The sequence below is a fragment of the Triticum dicoccoides genome, chromosome 5B (genome assembly GCF_002162155.2).
Source record: "Triticum dicoccoides isolate Atlit2015 ecotype Zavitan chromosome 5B, WEW_v2.0, whole genome shotgun sequence".
NCBI classification, from domain to species: domain Eukaryota; kingdom Viridiplantae; phylum Streptophyta; class Magnoliopsida; order Poales; family Poaceae; genus Triticum; species Triticum dicoccoides.
In genome coordinates, this window is record NC_041389.1 from 443,116,070 (window position 1) to 443,134,872 (window position 18,803).

An 18,803-nucleotide genomic window follows, 5' to 3' on the forward strand; every position below is an offset into this window, starting at 1 on the left:
TAGAGTTGATGTATAAGCCCTCTGTGATCGAATTCTCCTCTGGCAGGATGCCGGAAACGGCCCCTAAATGGGATCTCACGGGTACAGAAGGTTGCGGTGCCGGAAAAGTGTTTTCGTGGATACTTCTGGTGGTTTGGGAATATATGTGAATATATAGGCGAAGGAATTAGGTCAGGGGAGTCACGGGGGAGGGGGGCACAAGGCAGGGGAGCACGCCCTACCCCCCTGGGCGCGCCCTTCACCCTTGTGGCCGCCTCGTGGATCTTCCGACTTGATCCCCAAGTCTTTGGGGGTGTCTTCTGGTCCAAGAAAAATCATCACGAATATTTTATTCAGTTTGGTACTTCTTTTCTGTGAAACTCAAAAAACAAGGAAAAACTGAAACTGGCACTGGGCTCTAGGTTAATAGGTTAGTCTCAAAAATAATATAAAATAGCATACTAATGCATATAAAACATCTAAAATAGATAATATAATAGCATGGAACAATAAAAAATTATAGATACGTTGAAGACGTATCATTAGCTACAGTTGCTACATGGTCGACTGCCACACATTGGGGACGAGCTCAGAGAGGCGTTGGTAAAGCTCGGAGATCTGCAGGCGTTGGTAGATGAGCAACAGCGAGGGAGCGACGTACCACATCTGCTTGCGTTGGAATGGAGGAAGGCCGTTGCAGATCGAGTCGCCGCGCTCCAGATCAGCCGCCGGAGAATAAAAATGAGATATCGGCGACGGAGCCAATGGAGAGGCGGCGATGACTCGGGCGAGGGAGAGGCGCCAGCGACGCAGACGAGGCAGAGGCACAGGCGGCGCAGGCTAGGGAGAGGCGTCGGCGACGCAGACGAGGCAGAGGCGCTGGCGACGCAAGCTAGGGAGAGCGAGCGGGTGAATGAGCGAGAGAGTGGACGAGAGCGAGAGGTGGGAGGGTAGTTTAGGAAACAACAAAAAAATTGTACGTGACAAACTTTGTACTAGAAACCCCAACGACAAATAAAACGGTACAGAGGGAGTAGCCTGTGGCAATGGCGTAGTGTTAGTTTATTTTTTTATTTAGGGCTGGGCGTAGTACCAGTGAGTGTGAATAATGGACTTCTCGATTTGAAATGACATGATCCATGAATCATGGGCTGAGTCAACCTTGGGCTGCGACGGTTGAAGCCCGAAAGCATAATCATGGGCTTTGGTGCCATAATGGCCATGGCCGAAGCCCCAAGACCTAGGACCGCTGTAATGGAGAACGGAGCCCTTCTGTAGCGACACGGCAGCGAGAACGACAGGGGTGCCCCGTGCAAAATCCCGTCCTTCTTTTTTAAACGAGTTCTAGGCTTCCGCCGGCCGCCGCCACGGAGTCTTCCCTTTCCATTTGGAAGGAGCCGAATCAGTCTAGGGCTTCCTCGCCCCCGCCGCCGGCGAGAGCAGCAGCCTCCGCAACAAGACCTACCGCCCTAACGTCTCAGCTCAGGTTAGTTTTGCCGGATTCCTCCGCCGGTTCGCGTTCGACGCTCTGTTTCGCGCCAAAAGAGAAGCACCTCCCCTCTTCTATTCGTGCCTTCGAGTTCGTCTCCTGAGCTAACTGAGAATGCTGGTGGCGCAGGTTCCGGCTTCGTTTTTCGACCTCTCCTCCATCCATGGCGCTCCGGTTCGAGGTCTGTCCAAGTTTTAATGGATAACATGTGCTTCGCTTTCTCTTCGAGATTTCATATACTGTAGTTTTGTCCGTGCCCTTTGATTCCTGAGATTGAGATGAGAAGCGACACCGGCGGTTTCTTTGTTCGGTCTGCGCAAAGTGGAGTTTAGCTGACGAAGTTTGTGGTGACGAAGTAGATAAGATTGTACCGCTTCCGTACTCTAGCTGATAAATCAATATATGACGTTTGGATGCGATGCAATGTCGTGTTCTAATAAATATATTGGTTCAGATTATTTTCTGCAACTACAGACTCCCAATTAGGCTTATACTGTTTTATTTTAACACCGAATCATTATTGGCTACTAGTAGTAGTACAGTGGTACTCCTACTGACCAGTACTACATCAGAGTTAATGCACCTACTGCCCTAGGCACGTGTTTTTCAGAGTTACATATTGTCTTTACCTGGTACGGTATTTGGTGCCTTTCTTAAGGTAAAACCTTCATGTTTTCTTTCTTTATTAATCTTCAGAGGCGATGCGGTAGGCTTATAGTGGTCCATACCTCCATATAATAAGAAAAAGAATAGGGAAATAGTTTGAGAAGTGGTTCCACGTGGCACATGCTCTCAGAATGATACAGAGAGATGGTGCAGTGGTAGTGGCACCACTGTCAGATCATATTGCAGCCTGCCTCTGTCAAACCTCATGACCTCTGTTGGACAAAATCATGGAGGGTGGCTAATTGAACCTAAGTTCTAGCAATCAGGAACATAAATATCAAAGTTTGTTTAAAGATGAAGCATTGACCATAAAGATGAATCTGGAGTGAAAATTATTTTGTTTTCTGCTTGCAGGTGTTAGGAAGATTTAATCGTGCTCGCGCAGCTCGGTTAACTCTGCCACACTTTACTTGTCAAACGCCACTTTTTATGCCTGTTGGTACCCAAGGTATTATATTTTTGGATCTCGTACCATTTCTCTGCCATATGCTAGTTCAGTCTGAAATGCAGCCTCTTCTTGTGTAACATATGAACTTACTGTTTTTTTGTACTGTATAACTGAGTTCATACGAGCAATTAGAGGTGACTTGAATGGATAATGTCGGATTTATACATGTGCTGATGAATAATGTTCTAGCATTGTCTTATTCATGGAAATCAGAAATTCTTAGTTTCTACAGTATGTCTTAACTCTCCAATCTTCACTAAAGCAAATATCGACTTCAACAATTAGTTACTATTCTCGGCTAACCCAGCTTGGCTGTACTTGTTTCCGATTAAACTAGTTCAGTTTCATACTGTGATTAAGAGATTTTGGATGTGACACAACTTTGTCGAATGATGTGTGTGATTCTTGCATCTCACAATTATTCTGGTTTCATTCCTCTTTTTTTTTTCTTCTTTTGCCCAGGTACAATAAAAGGCTTGACTACAGACCAGTTAGAGACTATAGGTTGTCAGATTATACTTGGAAATACCTACCATCTTGAACTTCGTCCTGGCTCTCAACTTATTGATGACTTGGGTGGCCTTCACAAGTTTATGAATTGGAAAAGGGCATTGCTGACTGACTCTGGTGGTTTCCAAATGGTTGCTCCAAATCATTATTATTTATTTATCCTTTCACATTAAGTGTTGTAGTTCACTATTTGAACATGTAGAACTAACTCAGCTAAGTCAATGCTAAATAAAATGTGTCATTTCCACTGTACTTGAATCTTCCTGTACTCTACTTTAAATCGTATATGATAATTGTTGATTTCTTGCAGTTGCCTAATGATATGTGATGGCTAATATTTCTGTGTGCTTCTACCAGCAATTAGTTGCTCTGCACAACAAATCTTGTTCCACTTTCGTGCAAAATTTGAAACATGTAGTTGTTTGCTAGATATTAAATGGCATGCTGGGTTCCGTGATCATTACATAGCACCGGTTCCAGTCAAATATCCATTCAAAAGTGGAGAGCTGGTGTTTGTTGGAAGATTACCACTGACATGATCACTTATTTATCTTAGCGCCCCTTTCAATTATTTAGGTTTGCTTCTGAAATGTTACTAACTTGTCAACATGGTTTTAGGTTTCTTTGCTGCATTTGGCTGACATTACTGAGGAAGGAGTTACATTTCAGGTACCCTTTATAGTTGCCTACTATCTCATACACTCGTTCTTTGTAAACACACCTTCAAATTGGTTTCTTACTTTTGTAACATGAATATCCTATAGTCAGATTAAATTAGGGTATATATTAGGGTAGGGCACTGTTTTTGATTCTTGGTTCGTTGAAACAATGCCCATATTTGTTATCATATGGTAACAAAGTAATTAGGCAGGTTCAGGTTGTTTTAGGGCTGGCAAGTATTAAGATTTTGCTTTTTCATCATAATTGTTATTATTTAAATGTCTTTCTATATAGTACCTTTTATTTTCTGAACTGTATTTTCATTTTCCCATGTAATCTTGTTATTTTCAATTGTGCAACTGTAATTTTCAATATGACATGGTGAATAGAAATTCAAGTGGTCCTGTGAGACTGATGTACAATTAACTGATGGTATTGTTAGTTGGCAGATATTGAATAATGAATAATCAAGTGTCATGTTGCTGCATTTTGTCATCGTGTGCAATGTCTAGTGCTATCCTTTTTCTAGTCCATCTACTATGTACTATGTTAATTTTCATGTTGATGCTAAAAGCAGGAAGTTTGTTTAGCTTTCTGTGTGGAAATGAATTTCCCCTGCATTTCATGATGCATTTTTACTTGTTTCTCTCGGTCCCTGGAACTTTACTGCTGCGGAGAACTGCTTTCCCTTTTGAACATTCTCTAATTTTATTATTCTTCTGTGCCCAATCTACAGTCACCTGTTGATGGGAAACCCATGCTCTTGACGCCTGAGGAATCAATCCATATTCAGGTATGTCCTTTCCTTGACAAACTTTTTTGTTGGGTCACTGTGAACTAGACTTCTGCTATAAAAAAAATCCTGATTTTACACCTTAACACTTGTGTGCCCATCCTTCACATTTCTGGGACATGAATGCAGAACAACATTGGAGCTGATATAATCATGGCTCTTGACGATGTTGTTAAGACAACAATTACCGGCCCGAGGATAGAGGAAGCTATGTATCGTACCCTTCGTTGGATTGATAGGTGCATAGCTGGTATGGTTATTAGTCTTGTGACTCTTGGCCAAATTGTATACTCATCTGGTTTTTGTAATCAACTATTTCCCATCTTCAAGTTAAAGCTCAGCATCATGTCACTCACTGCCTCTACTTATCCTATGGCTTTAAGATGTATTGAAGACCAGTTGAAACTGCGATAAGCATGGTTAATTAAAGTCTGGTATTTTTTTTCTTCCAATGTTACATGTAGCTCACAAGAAACCTGATGTTCAAAACTTATTTGGGATTGTGCAAGGAGGATTAGATCCGGTTCTGAGGTTAGTTTATATGGCTTCTTGTAGTACATGCATGAAAGGTACGCATTCATGCAATCAATGCAGTTTGATAAGTTACTTTGCAACTCTTGTAATTCCAGAGATATTTGCGTGAGGGGCTTGGTTGAGCGGAACCTTCCCGGGTATGTCAGACTAAATTTTCACCCATAAATTCCATGCACAATTTTCTTATATGCAGCCAAAAGATCTTTTTCGTTTTTCCACGATCTCCAACATCTGTCACATACTTAAAAAGTTAATCCTTTTTAATATGTTTTTTGTATTTTCCACGACTCCCTGCAATTCAAGAGTTCAGTGGCTCAAACTTTGAATTTCTTGTTGCTAGATATGCCATTGGTGGTCTTGCAGGTGGTGAAGATAAAGACTCGTTTTGGCGTGTTGTTGCCCAGTGCACCGCTGGATTGCCTGAAGATAAACCACGATATGTTATGGTAAGTTATAAACTTCTCAAATTGCTCATGTTAAGCTGATTATAGATTGTGCTTGATACGATTCACCCTTGTTTCAGCTTTCAACAACGCAGCACGCAGAACTTGTTTGGTTAACGCTTGCTGTTTTTCTGATATGCAGGGTGTTGGTTATCCACTTGATATTGTAGTATGCAGTGCTTTGGGTGCAGATATGTATGACTGTGTCTATCCAACACGCACTGCTCGCTTTGGGAGCGCACTTGTGCCTGAGGTAGGAAAATTCTGTCCCTGACAGCCCTATGCAATTCAAGCTGGGTGAAGCATTTTATTCTAGCACTGATATATTTCAGTCTTTTGGCATTCAAAGAACTTATCTTACATTAGCCTGATATGGGTAAGAACAGTAACATATGCAACCATAGTCCATTCGAAATTCTGAGATCACATCCTCTGTGCTTTCCTCACTCAGCATTACTGTAGCGAACTCACATGAGAGGTGTGTCCGTGTGAGTGAATGGGAGGGGATATTGTTTCTTCTAGAAACCCCATAAGCTGGACTTGCTGATAAGCCATTTGATGGTGTTGCAATGGGAACCCTGGCATTTATGCTTGTTGGGTATACTGTCTAAATTAACTGTGCTTGTTGTAGAAGCAGGCACATTTATAGCAGGTTTAGGCTTTAAGCTTATGTTAAGATAGTCTTAATTTCTAAGTTGGTGCTAATCTAGTTTATCTACCCCTTTTAACTTTAATTCCCGTCAATGATTTATTAAACTTATTTTTTTCTGCATCATCTTAGGGTGTTCTGAAGTTGAAACAAAATGCAATGGCAACTGACGAACGGCCCATTGATCCTTCCTGTCCATGTATGGTATGGCTTCAACAACACTAGGAACAAAGTGGTAAACTGATTGATATAGTTACAATCTTTGGAGTTCTGTAACATGGTTGTCTTGTTGTTCAGGTCTGCAAAAACTATACCCGTGCATACTTGCATTGTCTGGTCACGAAAGATCCTATGGGTTCTCAACTGCTGTCATATCACAATTTATCATTTATGGCGCGGGTATCCTGTCATTTTTTTTGGCTGAGTTGTTCATTTTGAGCATAGTTGGCTATTGTTTGATCACTCTCATTTCTGTTTCAGTTAAGTAGAGATCTCCACATGTCGATTCTTGAAGGGCGATTTCCAGAGTATGTTGTCTCATTCGACATAAATCTGCCTGATTATTTAGTTAAATTGTGTGCTGTTAAATAACGAAATTCTGCTGACATGTTTGCAGATTCGTGAGAGGATTCTTGAGGGTGCAGGTTTGTTTTGCTCTGCAATCTCTGTTCTATCATATATGATTGAATAAAAAATAGCTGAGCAACAAACTGCCTCCTTATACCATCGCCACCCAATCATCTAGAGAGCTAAAACCATACTCTTGTCTTGTTATTATCTTAGTAGTTTGTGTTACCTCTAAACACTAAAATCATGATGATGGCAGTTCCCAAAGGGCGACGTGCCAAAGTGGGTTCACAATGCAATGGAGGTTGCCGGCATCGACATATCGGAGTGCTGCACCCCGACCAACTGCCAGCATGACGCAATGGAGGCTGCCGGCGTCGACATTTCGGACTTCTGCCCTCCCACCAAATGCCCCTGACGCGCAACGCTCGGGGGCATTCATTACGGATACCACGATACCGGTTGACGATAGGGAAGGGTTGTCGCGTGGAAGTGATCCCTCATAGTACTTAACATGACGCGTTTTCACGAGGTTTTTTTTTGGGGTCATAGACTGTAGGCCTGGCTCTCATCCATTGCTTCAGCATAGAATTTTCCAACAGTATGCTGAAGCTAGCCCCCCATAGGTTTTGATAGTCTCCAAGGTGTTATAGGGGGTGTTTGGTTTAGAAGTCCTAGGACTTTTTCTAGTCCCAGGGACTAATCAAAAAAGACTCTCCAGTAGAGTCTTTTTCTAGTCCCTGTAGAAAAAGTCTCTCCCGTTTGGTTTCTAGGGACTTTTTAGGGACTTTTTCTAGTCTCTGGGACTAAAAAGTCCCTGAACCAAACACCACCATAGTATCTGTCATTGATTGTTTGCAAGCTGCTGCAAATGGTTTTGCTGCAAGGACAAGTCTACGGAGAGTTGTAACAACGTCATTATTTTATACTCACGAAAATTGTTGCTGTGACGCAGGTCATTTTGTCTCACTGATTATATTATATGGCTTCTCCAGTCTTCACACGCTCTTTTTGTCCAAACTCTGGTCTTCCTCACACTCTTTGTTGGCTTGAATGTGTATTTCGTGGAATTGTTTGCAATGTTTACTGTTTACAGGTGGTCCAGCGACGCTGCTGGTTTCGTGGAATGGAAAATGTCGCGTGGGAAATGTGTGCGATCTACAGGAAAATGACCTGGCTGGTCATCTGGATCGTCCAATTCTCGTCGGACGGCAGACGCTGCTGGCGACCAGTATCTACTGGCGCCACGTGTCGACCCTGTGCTGGCCGTCGCTTCCCGTCGAAACGGACGAGACTTGCCTGCTCCCTCTCCGTGCTCCCATCTGTGCTCCCGCGTACGTGGCTTGATTTGATTGGAAGAAAATAAGGTCCGGCCCCACCCCCTGAAAATCAGGAGGGGAGATGATTAGATTAGAAAAGAAAGAGAAAATAACAGCCGTAGGATGAAGTGGGAGTACGGATGGGAGCATGGGAAGGGAGCAGGCAAGCCGGATCCGTCGAAGCGGGGGCCTCGCGGGATCCACCACCGGTGACGAGGCTGCTCAGCTCAGCCGCACCGCACAGGTGAGCACCAACACAGATTCCGGCGACTGCGACTGGTCCCCACGCCGAGCCCTAGTATCTCCCGACAAAAACGTGTGGGCGACACAGCGCTGCTCCTTCGGCCACTGCCAGGTGGGTCCATCCCGGATGCCCAGCACACGGCCTCACATGTCAGTGGGCGAAACCCGCGAGGCGTTAGTTTCGCAGATTCCGCCGTTAGTATCTAGGCTAAAAATGCTTATTTCAAAAGGCAGCCATTACAAGTCGATCTCCTGGGACTGAATTCCGAAACCACCGCCCGCCTTTGCTCCTGGACAACTCCTCCCCCGTCCTCCCGCCGCCGGCGCCGATGGAGCGCCTCCGGGTCGCTGTCTCCCACCGCCCGCCTCTGCTCCTCCCCGCCCCGAGCCATCTCCACCGACGCCAGCTCCACCTCCCCGCCCCGCTCGCATCCCGCCCCCTCTCTTCGCGGCACCGCCTGCTCTCCCCCGCCCCTCGCCGCCACGCCGGGCACCTCCTCGCCTCCCAAACGCCCAGCCCCGAATCCGGCCCCGAGCCCGACGCGGCGGCCAGCGCCGCGCCCGACGGCGCCAAGCTCGTCCCGCTCGTCGTCTCCCTGGCGGCCGGCCTCGCCGTGCGCTTCCTCGCGCCGCGGCCCGCCGAGGTGACCCTGCAGGCGTGGCAGCTGCTCTCCATCTTCCTCTCCACCATCGCGGGGCTCGTGCTGGGCCCGCTCCCCGTGGGCGCCTGGGCCTTCCTCGGCCTCACAACCGCCGTGGCCACGCGGACGCTCCCCTTCGAGACCGCCTTCTCCGCCTTCACCAACGAGGTCATCTGGCTCATCGTCATCTCCTTCTTCTTCGCGCGAGGCTTCGTCAAGACCGGCCTCGGCGACCGCATCGCCACCTACTTCATCAAGTGGCTCGGGGGCAGCACGCTGGGGCTCTCCTACGGGCTCACCGTCAGCGAGGCGTGCATCGCGCCGGCCATGCCCAGCACCACCGCCAGGGCCGGGGGCGTCTTCCTGCCTATCATCCAGTCGCTCTCGCTCTCCGCGGGCAGCGAGCCTAACGACCCGTCGTCGCGGAAGCTCGGCTCCTATCTTGTGATGACCCAGTTCCAGGTAAGTGGTGTAAATTGATTTTCATTATTCAATCGTGGTTTAAGGTTTGATGAACTTGCTGGTTGTAACTTGGTCATAGATTAGATCGATCTTACAATCCTGCCGCCGTACATTTCTAATAAATGAATGCGCCAGACTCTCAGTTGCTAATTGTCACTATACTCGAACTCTTGAAGGGTGCATTCCCCCGGCCATTTTTGTTTCAGAAAGGGTTCAGTGCAACTGTAACCTCTAATAAACCTTGATCGTTTTAACCTCTTGTGGAGCTGTGCTCTCCACAGGTTGAAGGCGGTGCAACATTTCTTTGTTACTGATTGGGAGATGTGGGGTGTTAATATGATTTTCCTAGGAGGAATTAGTGCAAGGACCTGTAATCCTGTATGCGATGCTTGCTTGGTCAGAAGTTATTTAGTGTACACCCTTCATTGCTGAAATTAAATTTGGAGCTCTAGCATGTCAGTGTGTTATTTTGTGCATTTCAGTTTCGTGATTTCTCAACAGCCTTTATAAAGGGAGTATCCTGTCGGTTGGAGGATTCTACGGCGAAACTAGAGTAGTGCATTGTTCATCTGATTCCTGACAGCATTATTCAGTAAATTGGTGAAGTTGAACTGAAGAAAACATTAACTTATCTGGAAATAACAAGTGACAAACAGTTAAACACAACAGGTAACATCGTTGAAATATGAAACCTAAACTTGGTCCATATCGAACTTTGGTGTTTACTAAGGTGAGCCACTGGGAGGTACGAATTAACCCGATCAACAGTAAGACCCAGGCCAGCCACTCTAAAACGTCTTATATTTGTTTACAGAGGGAGTAAGTATTTGTTTTACTGGATAATGATGACAACATTTCGTGCATGGACAATGATGACCATGATTTGATCATTGAGATAGGAAATTAGATGGGGATGTTAGGAAGAAAGGGTGCCTTCCATTATAAAACCAATGTCAACCATCCTAAATGGAAAGTATACTGATGATTTCTTAAAACAGTTGTACTGCAAGTTAACTATCCTAGGAAAAAAGCTACTCGACTGTGTATATTTTGCTTCTTGCTTGTATGCTATCTTAATTAAACAGAACCCAACCTATGAGTAACAGTGCGAGTGAATCAAATTTCTTCTGTGAGGTTAAAGTCGTTTATCTACTGGCCTAGACTTAATTTGTTGTAAACAACAGCTATGCTCTAGAACTTCCATGGTATGTGCAGTTTCAACTCTCATAAAGTTCATACATGATTGAATGATTAAATTCATCCAGCATTTCTTACAACATAACTATTATGCTTTTTGTTTCTTGGCAGGCAGCTTGTAACTCAAGTGCTCTCTTCCTGACTGCTGCAGCACAAAATCTGTTATGCTTGAAGCTAGCAGAGGAGCTTGGTATCATAGTTGCGAATCCATGGGTATCATGGTTCCAGGCTGCTAGTTTGCCAGCTATTGTGTCCCTGCTAGCAACACCATACTTGCTATATAAAATCTTCCCCCCTGAAATAAAGGACACACCTGAAGCCCCAGCATTAGCTGCAGAAAAGCTGAAGCTCATGGGCCCAGTGACTAAGAATGAGTGGGTTATGATTGGTACAATGATTCTTGCAGTGTCATTATGGATTTTCGGGTAAGCTTCTGTGTTAGTAATAAAGTACCCCATAATATCGACCTCAAGTATGTCATGCGGCTTGTGGTGTTTTTTGCTACCTCTGTTTCTGAATGTAAGACATTTTTGCAGTTCAAATTTAATTGCAAAAACGTCTTACATTTGGGAACAGAGGGTGTACTATGTCGTTTTCAGTTTGCACCGTTGATTGGGATTTTCATGGGTTAGTACTTCCTCTAAATTGACTACATTGATATATCAATGCAATATTCTGTTTAATTAACAGGAAATTGTTTAGAACCTTGCTTCAAAAGAAATTTTGTTTTGATAGGCGCCTACTCTAGTATGATTGGAATTAATCATATTTTATTTCAGCCTATGAATTTAAAGAAGTTCACCGGTATTGATAAAATTTTCTTCTATATATTTATAATCTTAAGCTGGAGATTACTTATTCATTGTTCAAGATGTTTGCACTGAAACAACATTTAATCTTGAGGATGAATAGAAACCAATGGGATCCTCCTTCTGATGATCTCACATTCATCTAGTCTGCCTTTGTACGCTTGTAGTGAAAACCCATATCTCAGTACCAAACCCAACTCAGTATATATCCCATCTATACTCCTAGTCCTACTTCCAGTTCCACATGTTCGTTTCAAACGCCACCTTATTCTGCACGTTTATTTTAGTCCCCTTTAGTATGTTAAGGATACCTTATGTCTGATGACCAGAACCATGAATCAGAAAGAGCATCAGAATATCATCTACAAGATATTATGCCTTGTGCCCTAAAATGCTCCGCAACTTGTCTGTATTGGACTATTGGTCATGAAGTCTCACTGCATAATCCATTTCACAATATCTGTGCAGGGATGCTATTGGTGTATCTAGTGTTGTTGCTGCAATGCTTGGGCTCTCTATTCTTCTCCTGCTTGGTGTGCTAGACTGGGATGATTGCTTGAGTGAGAAGTCAGCATGGGATACACTCTCCTGGTTCGCAGTTCTAGTTGCGATGGCCGGACAGCTCACAGACCTTGGAATTGTGTCGTGGATGTCAACTTCTGTCGCCAAGCTGCTTGAATCTTTCTCATTGAGTTGGCCTGCAGCTTTTGTTGTTCTTGAGGCCTCCTACTTCCTCATTCACTATCTATTTGCGAGTCAAACGGGGCATGTTGGAGCTCTATACTCTGCGTTTCTGGCTATGCATTTAGCAGCTGGTGTTCCTGGTGTGCTGTCCGCGCTTGCTTTGGCATTCAACACAAATCTGTTTGGCGCACTAACACACTATAGCAGTGGGCAAGCTGCGGTATATTTCGGAGGTATGCAGATTCATTTTGTTTCTTGTATTTCCAAATGAATTTCCCTGCATTTGCATGTGGCTGTAGATTGACATACAGGACGGAAAAGGCAAAAAGAAAAATATTGCAAATAGACATGTAGAATGAGAATAGCAGTTATATTGTTTTATGGTGTATATTCTGTACATATCTATCTATATATCATGCTAAAACAGTAAGTCTGTTGATACCGATAAGCTCACGGCCAGTAACCTGTTGCTTTCCTTCCGCAGCGGGGTACCTGGAGCTTCCAGATATATTCAGGCTGGGCTTTGTAACAGCCCTGATTAATGCTTTGATATGGGGAGTTGTTGGCACCTTTTGGTGGAAATTTCTGGGGCTTTATTGACAGTAGCTGCACTGCAAGTCGACCAAATCTTTCCTTTTGGAACTCATTGAACTGTCCATGGTTCCGGAGTGATCTTCCTTTGGTGGTCTGTTGATGATAGGGAAATATAACAGATTGTCTGTGTCAAGCCTTCGGTCATTTCCTCTCCATCTTGTACAGTTCCCCGTTTTTATCTCTCGGAAATGTAGATCAGGGCTGAACAGTTTGGTGCTAAAATATGTCAATCTTGTTACAGTATTCTCTATTGTTAGAGTACTGTTCTATTTTTAAACTTTCAATTTTTACATGCATCTTTTCCTCCCAAAAATACTATTATCCGAGCGAAGAATCGAAACGCTCCAAGTAGTAATTCAGGGCAATATGTGTAAAAACAAAAACAGATGTGCAGCTAGCACCTGCAGCAAATATTAACCTGGACACGATATGAAGCGCATCTTTACCGAAGGAACAATTTCGTTGATCTTCCACCCCTGTGTTATGCACACATCCAAAATGAAATAATCACATAATTGCATCAAGCAAATGTCACAAACTGCGATGTCCATCCATGCGCGAGCTGAAGTAATTTGCGGCAAAGAAGATCCACAGCAATTTCAGTGGACCTTTCTCCAACATCTGCTGTAAAAACTACTTCATCCGTTTGTAAATAACTGTCGTCAAACAGATGTAAGAGCGTCTCCACACACACACACACACACACACACACACACACACACCCGCTCTCCCCCCCTCCCCTCCTCAAAGGCCCTTTTTTATAGTCGGCGCTGAAAAATCGGCCCAGTCGCGTCCCCAGAAGCCCACTTTTTGGCGGTTAGACCTGAATTTGATGCCGGCGGATCCAGGCCGAACCGGGGGCGTCGGGGGGAACTTTTTGGCGCGAAAACCCGATGGACCCGCCGAGTCAGCGACCGGCCGCGTCTCGTCTTCCTCATCACCTTGTTTTCCCGCGGAGAATCAATGTCAAGGCTGTCGCCGGTCAGCCTTCCATTGATTCCTCACAGGCGGCTATAAAAGCCGCCCCTCCCTCGCCGGTGGATGCACTCTCCTTCGACGCCCCCATCTCGCCCCTCTCTCGTCGTCGACGCCCCATCTTTTCTCTCTCTCCCCATCTATAGCCACAACCGCTGATGGGAGAGCGTTTCCTCGGCGACGGAGCGGCAGCCAACGACTTCGGCCGCCGCACCCTGCACGAGCGGGAGGCGTACCTCCTCCACGAGGCGAACTACCTGGCGCCACTTGACATGCGCGTGCCGGGGCGGTGGAGGCTCAGCGCCAGAGGCTTCATCGTCCCCCCGCAGCCCGACGCCGATCGCTTCCACGGCGAGTTCGCGTGCGTTCGGGCCTCCATGTCGGAGGAGGTGCGCGGCCGCCTAGAGTACACCGCCAACAACCATGCCAGCTGGGCGGCGTACTTCCAACGTCGCCACGAGGAGCAGGTTGCCTCCACCAACAACGCGCCGATGAGGGTGCGCCACAATGCCAATGGCCGCCGCCTGTGGTGGGGCGTCCCAGGCGGACGCTGCACTACGTCCTCGAGTACCTCGAGGGCGGCAACCAACCGCTGCTCCAGTACCCGGCGGCCCAGTGCCTGTCCCCCGCTGGAGCGGCGACGACATTTGGCTGCCGAGGCGCATGGCGGGTGGGTCGCCCTCCTCCTCACCCTCCCGCTCCTACGGTTCACCGGCTCGCTAGTGTCAAGGTCGAGCCCATGGAGACGCCGCTCGGGCGGCGCACCCACGGCGGTGCTCTCGTCATCAACGAGGGCGGCTGTGGATCCTCCTCCTCCTGCCTCGTAAAGCCGAAGACGGAGCCGGGGCTCGTCGCCGTGGAGAGCGAGTACGACTATATGGCCGCCACCGACGAAGCGGCCCTCAAGTGGGCACGCGAGGACTACGTCCGGCTGGAGACGGAGCGGTAGCGCCGCGCCCTCGAGGAGATCGCCGCTCGGCGCTGCGGCCGTGACGAGGGCGGCGTCATCGTCCTCGAGGACAGTGACGACGACGCACCACCGCCGCCAAGGCGACCCAGGGCAGAGGTGCAGCAAGGACGTCAGCGGTGTGAAGGAGGAGGAGGAGGACGACTGCGGTGACTACAGCGCCTTGGACGCGCTCTTCGGCCTGTAGGAGGGGGGGCGGATGGCGGCAAAATAGTTTTAGTTATGTTTTTAAGTCTTTAAATTATGCTTTTATGTTTTATGTACAAATATCAACGAAATCATCCTAGTTTGGCCGAGTTTATTTTTCAAAAAACGGCGTCTGGGGGTGGGCTTGGGGCGGCGGTTGGGAAACCGACCTCCCCCACATTGATATTTTCGCCAGCACGCCCCAGGCTGTGCTATTTCGAGCCCCTGGGGGCCCGAACGGCTGGAGATGTTCTAAGGTTCTCTTGGTTGAACTTGGCACTGACATAAACATGCTTAAGTTAGAGCATCTACAGCCGGACGCCCTATATCCGTCTCATACGTCCGGGCAGGCTGTCCGGGCACTGAACGGTCAGAAAATACCGACCCAACCGGAGCTCTCAAACGGGCCTCAAACACCCGGACTGACTAGCACCCCTCATATCCGTCCCAAAATGTAGGACGGATATGAGGCGGCCCAGGCACGCTCGGGCGCGTCCGCCTGACATGCCCGACCCATCACCGACCCCACATATGTCCCACAAAAAACCTCGTCAGGCTCATCGCTTTGAAACCCTAACTCACTCACTCTCCTCTCTCTCTCTCTCTCCGTCCTCTCCTCTCCCCTCCCCGCATCGATTCCGATCGAATCCGGCGCAATGTTGAGCTCCGGCAGCCGCTCCGACGATGAACTGATCCGGAGTATGAGCTAGCCCTCCGCGTCGCCTTGGAGCGTTCCAAGGTGGAGACCTGGGGCAAGTCCGGATCTGCAGCCTCGCTGCAGCCGCAGTTTCCCCGTCGGCGCAGGTCGGACGCCGACGTTGGCTCCTCCTGGCCCGGGGGCGGCTCCGACAGGCGGTCTGCGCAATCCGCGCCTCCCCTACGCCGTCCCCTGGCCCTACCGGTTGTCACTCCCCCTCGTGGGCAGCGGTGGGTGCTTGTGCCCGCCCCCACCGGCCCGGATGTGCACGCCAAAGTCGAAGGCCGCGCCCCGCGAGAGGCAGCGGGCAAGGGAAAGGGACACTACGGAGAGCTCTGTCTGTCGCCACCGTGGGTTACCGACGGAGTCCGACTAGGACGAGCGGCTCCTCGCGTGGGTCTACCGCTGGTCGCTTAAGATGGCGGAGACTAACGCTCGGCGGCTCCGCTGGAAGAATGCAAATGCCCTCCAGCTTGCCATCGAGCAGTCCGAGCAGGAGGCGAAGGAGAAGGCGGCGAAGGCGGCTCAGTTGGCCAAGCTCAGACGCCAGCAGGACCGGGCCGTTCAGCGCCTCAAGGGCCTCATCATCGTGTCCTCCTTGTCCGACGACTACGGCTCCTCGTCCGATGAATCGGATGATCCTCCACCAGCCGCCGACAGTTACAGCTACGCCGGCGACCAGAAGGGGAAAGGGCCGGCCCGGAAGTGATGATGTTCAATTTTATCTCAAAAGTTTTAGATGTAGTATAAAGTTGTCCGTCGTTTATGTAAACTTTGGTGATCTTTTGATGAACTGTTGTGTTGTCCTATGTCCGATTCTATGTCCCGTCAGTTGATCTACATAATTTAATCGACGTTGCATGATTTAATATGGATACCGGGATTCGGATATAGTATACACGGATATGCGCGATTTGGAGCCGGTGCTCTTAAGGGAAGAAAAAAAGGAGGGCATGTACGATGCGTGTGGAGCGCAGCGGAGCACCAGTACCACTGTACCAGCATCTACAAACAACCATGCCGTTTCGGACCTACACTACACATGCTGATCTACACATCTACTACGTGCGACCCGTCGCCGTCAGTGTGCACTTCACCAACTGGAGACGGGATTCTCGTGCTACGCCACCAACAGCTTCGCCCGGGCGCAACCGAAAGCCCCGCCATGAACCCGCCGCGCCGCGCCCACGTCCCATCCCGTCCCGTCCGGCGCGCACAGTGCGTACGTACGTCGCGCCGCTCGAGACGCGCGCGAAGGTAAGCTCAGCTCAGCCGGCCGTATGCGCGCATGCATGGTCCAGCTCCAGCGGCCACTGGACCACCTGATCGTAACCAACTCAAAAGGCAGCGATAGGATGGTCCCGCCCGCCCGCGTTCGCTTCGCTGCTCCACGGACGGACGCGACGGGTGCGGGGTGCCCGCCACGCACGCACGTACGCCCGCAGCCACAGGTACGCTCACGTTACGTGTCGTCCGTGGCCCGAGGGCCTCGTCAGCTCCTGTTGGTGCGCCCGTCTCTTCTCGCGTCGCGCATTTACCCCATCCTCGGATCACCGTCACCACGGCCGGCCGGCCGCCAGCGTGAATGTTAACGTGATTGATGTCCATCCGGGGCCCGGACAACACAGACAGACTCTACGATGCACGTATACCCGAAGCCGCCGCCGCACAGGAACCGGAAGCTTTGATGCGTGCCAGCGAAACGACCAAAGGTCGATGCAACAACGCCTTCACCTTTACCCCTGCGACCGAACGTTTTAGAGCTGCCGTTGCCGGTGTCGATCGTGTTTGCAGGCGTCAGCTAACATCGCCTAGCTAGGCGTAGGAAAACGCACTACTACCGCCTCGGCGCACGTCAGGCAAGAGCGTAACGTCGCCAGCCCGGCCTAGAAAAGTCTCCGGCTAGCTAGAGCTAGGGCTCACCCGAAACCAAGAGAACTCGCTTTTGCGCCTATCGAAGAAGAGGAAAGATGAGATACTCCATACGCGATCGGTCACGACAATGCCTAGCTAGTCCTACCAGCACATCCTTTTGCTCTACCCGAGCCTACGGAAGTGGAAACCAAACGCCGTTCGGTCTCACGGCCCCGATCGAGCCCGGGACAATGAACGAAAAGAAACTTCTTCGCCTAGTCGACACACACGACGACGATCAGTATGGGTACGTTACGAGTGCGATCTTTCTCGAACGGGAAGTGCTATCAAGAGCATGAACTTGACATGGCAATGGAGCTTTAATTTAATTTAGCACTCCATCAAGTGCGGCGGCCGTGCCATGCCATGCACGCAGAAGCCTTGCCGCAGCTGCGGTTTTTACCCCACCGCGCGCGGTACGCGCCATGCGCCATGGTTGCCGCTCTGGTCCGGCAGCAAACCGGAGCAAAAGCGAGGCTATTTTTCACCTATAAAGCGCGAGAGCTTTTGCGGTTTTGCCCCGTCTGCGCGGGGAGGGGACGGAGGAGGAATCCGTCCGGCCATGGGTGGTGGGTGCGTGTGGGGCACGTCGGGCGGTTCGTGCACAGCACAGTAGTAGTGTACCAGTACGTGGTGCAGCCCATCGATGCATGCTGGACGTGGAGAAAAGGGGACGACGATGATGACGACGATGGGCCAGAGCGCGCGGCCCCAACCCACGCACGCATCGCTTTCCTAGCGCGGTCCGGCCTAGTGGCCCTCCGGACCGGCCGGGGACGAGGCCTTTTGGGCAGGTGCCTGCCTCTTTGCTTGCTCGGCCCGTTGCTAAGTTGCCCACGACGTCCCTGTTTATACAGAGCCTGTTTCCCGGGGACAGGTGGCTAGCGTGTACCGGAGACTAGGGGTCCAGGTCTTTGAATACGACTAAAGGTCCATTGGACATACTATGCGTCATGAACAGGGTTTTCTACGGCCGCAGGCACGCGTACGTACATGGGGTCGCCCCTGCCCGGCCTGTTGACTGCCATCTACTCAGCGCACTGACTAGTACAGTGCTTAGCTGCACGTTCATTTGCACTGAAGTTGCTGTGGAGATGTTTCACTCGACAGATTGGCGATCTACGTGTAAATTGGAAGAACTTCACGCTCTTCGTACTTTGGGGCGCTACACGAACGCGCGTAGAGTACATTGTTCTTCTATATCACGACCCGTGTGGTGCCCCCAGCCTTTCCTCGTCTCCTCTGGAGCCTTGCGCAACCCGTTTGTCCGACGAGGGAGAGATCACTCACTGCTTTGCATGCAGCGGCAGCTACTTTCTGTAAGGCTGTTTTACTGTGTAGCAGCAGTAAAATCCAATCACGCCATTGCTTCGCTGC

The 18,803-nt window shown here is 48.9% G+C and overlaps 2 protein-coding genes across 2 annotated transcripts; both read left to right on the top strand.

The window, feature by feature from the left end:
- Nucleotides 1–1,280: 1,280 nt before the first annotated feature.
- Nucleotides 1,281–7,742, top strand: LOC119310307 (queuine tRNA-ribosyltransferase catalytic subunit 1-like). The gene is made up of 16 exons (XM_037586101.1): nt 1,281–1,465; nt 1,598–1,649; nt 2,489–2,582; nt 3,045–3,223; nt 3,711–3,761; nt 4,489–4,545; nt 4,675–4,795; nt 5,010–5,076; nt 5,175–5,216; nt 5,420–5,525; nt 5,665–5,775; nt 6,304–6,375; nt 6,469–6,570; nt 6,652–6,698; nt 6,788–6,815; nt 6,998–7,742. Exons 2-16 carry the CDS (start codon nt 1,632–1,634, stop codon nt 7,154–7,156), a joined length of 1,254 nt encoding a protein of 417 aa, XP_037441998.1. The 5' UTR covers nt 1,281–1,465; nt 1,598–1,631; the 3' UTR covers nt 7,157–7,742.
- Nucleotides 7,743–8,558: 816 nt separating this feature from the next.
- LOC119310308 (dicarboxylate transporter 2.1, chloroplastic-like) lies at nt 8,559–12,983 on the top strand. The gene is made up of 4 exons (XM_037586102.1): nt 8,559–9,403; nt 10,712–11,025; nt 11,878–12,326; nt 12,578–12,983. The coding sequence occupies exons 1-4, from the start codon at nt 8,630–8,632 to the stop codon at nt 12,691–12,693; spliced, it is 1,653 nt and encodes a 550-aa protein (XP_037441999.1). The 5' UTR covers nt 8,559–8,629; the 3' UTR covers nt 12,694–12,983.
- Nucleotides 12,984–18,803: the final 5,820 nt, after the last annotated feature.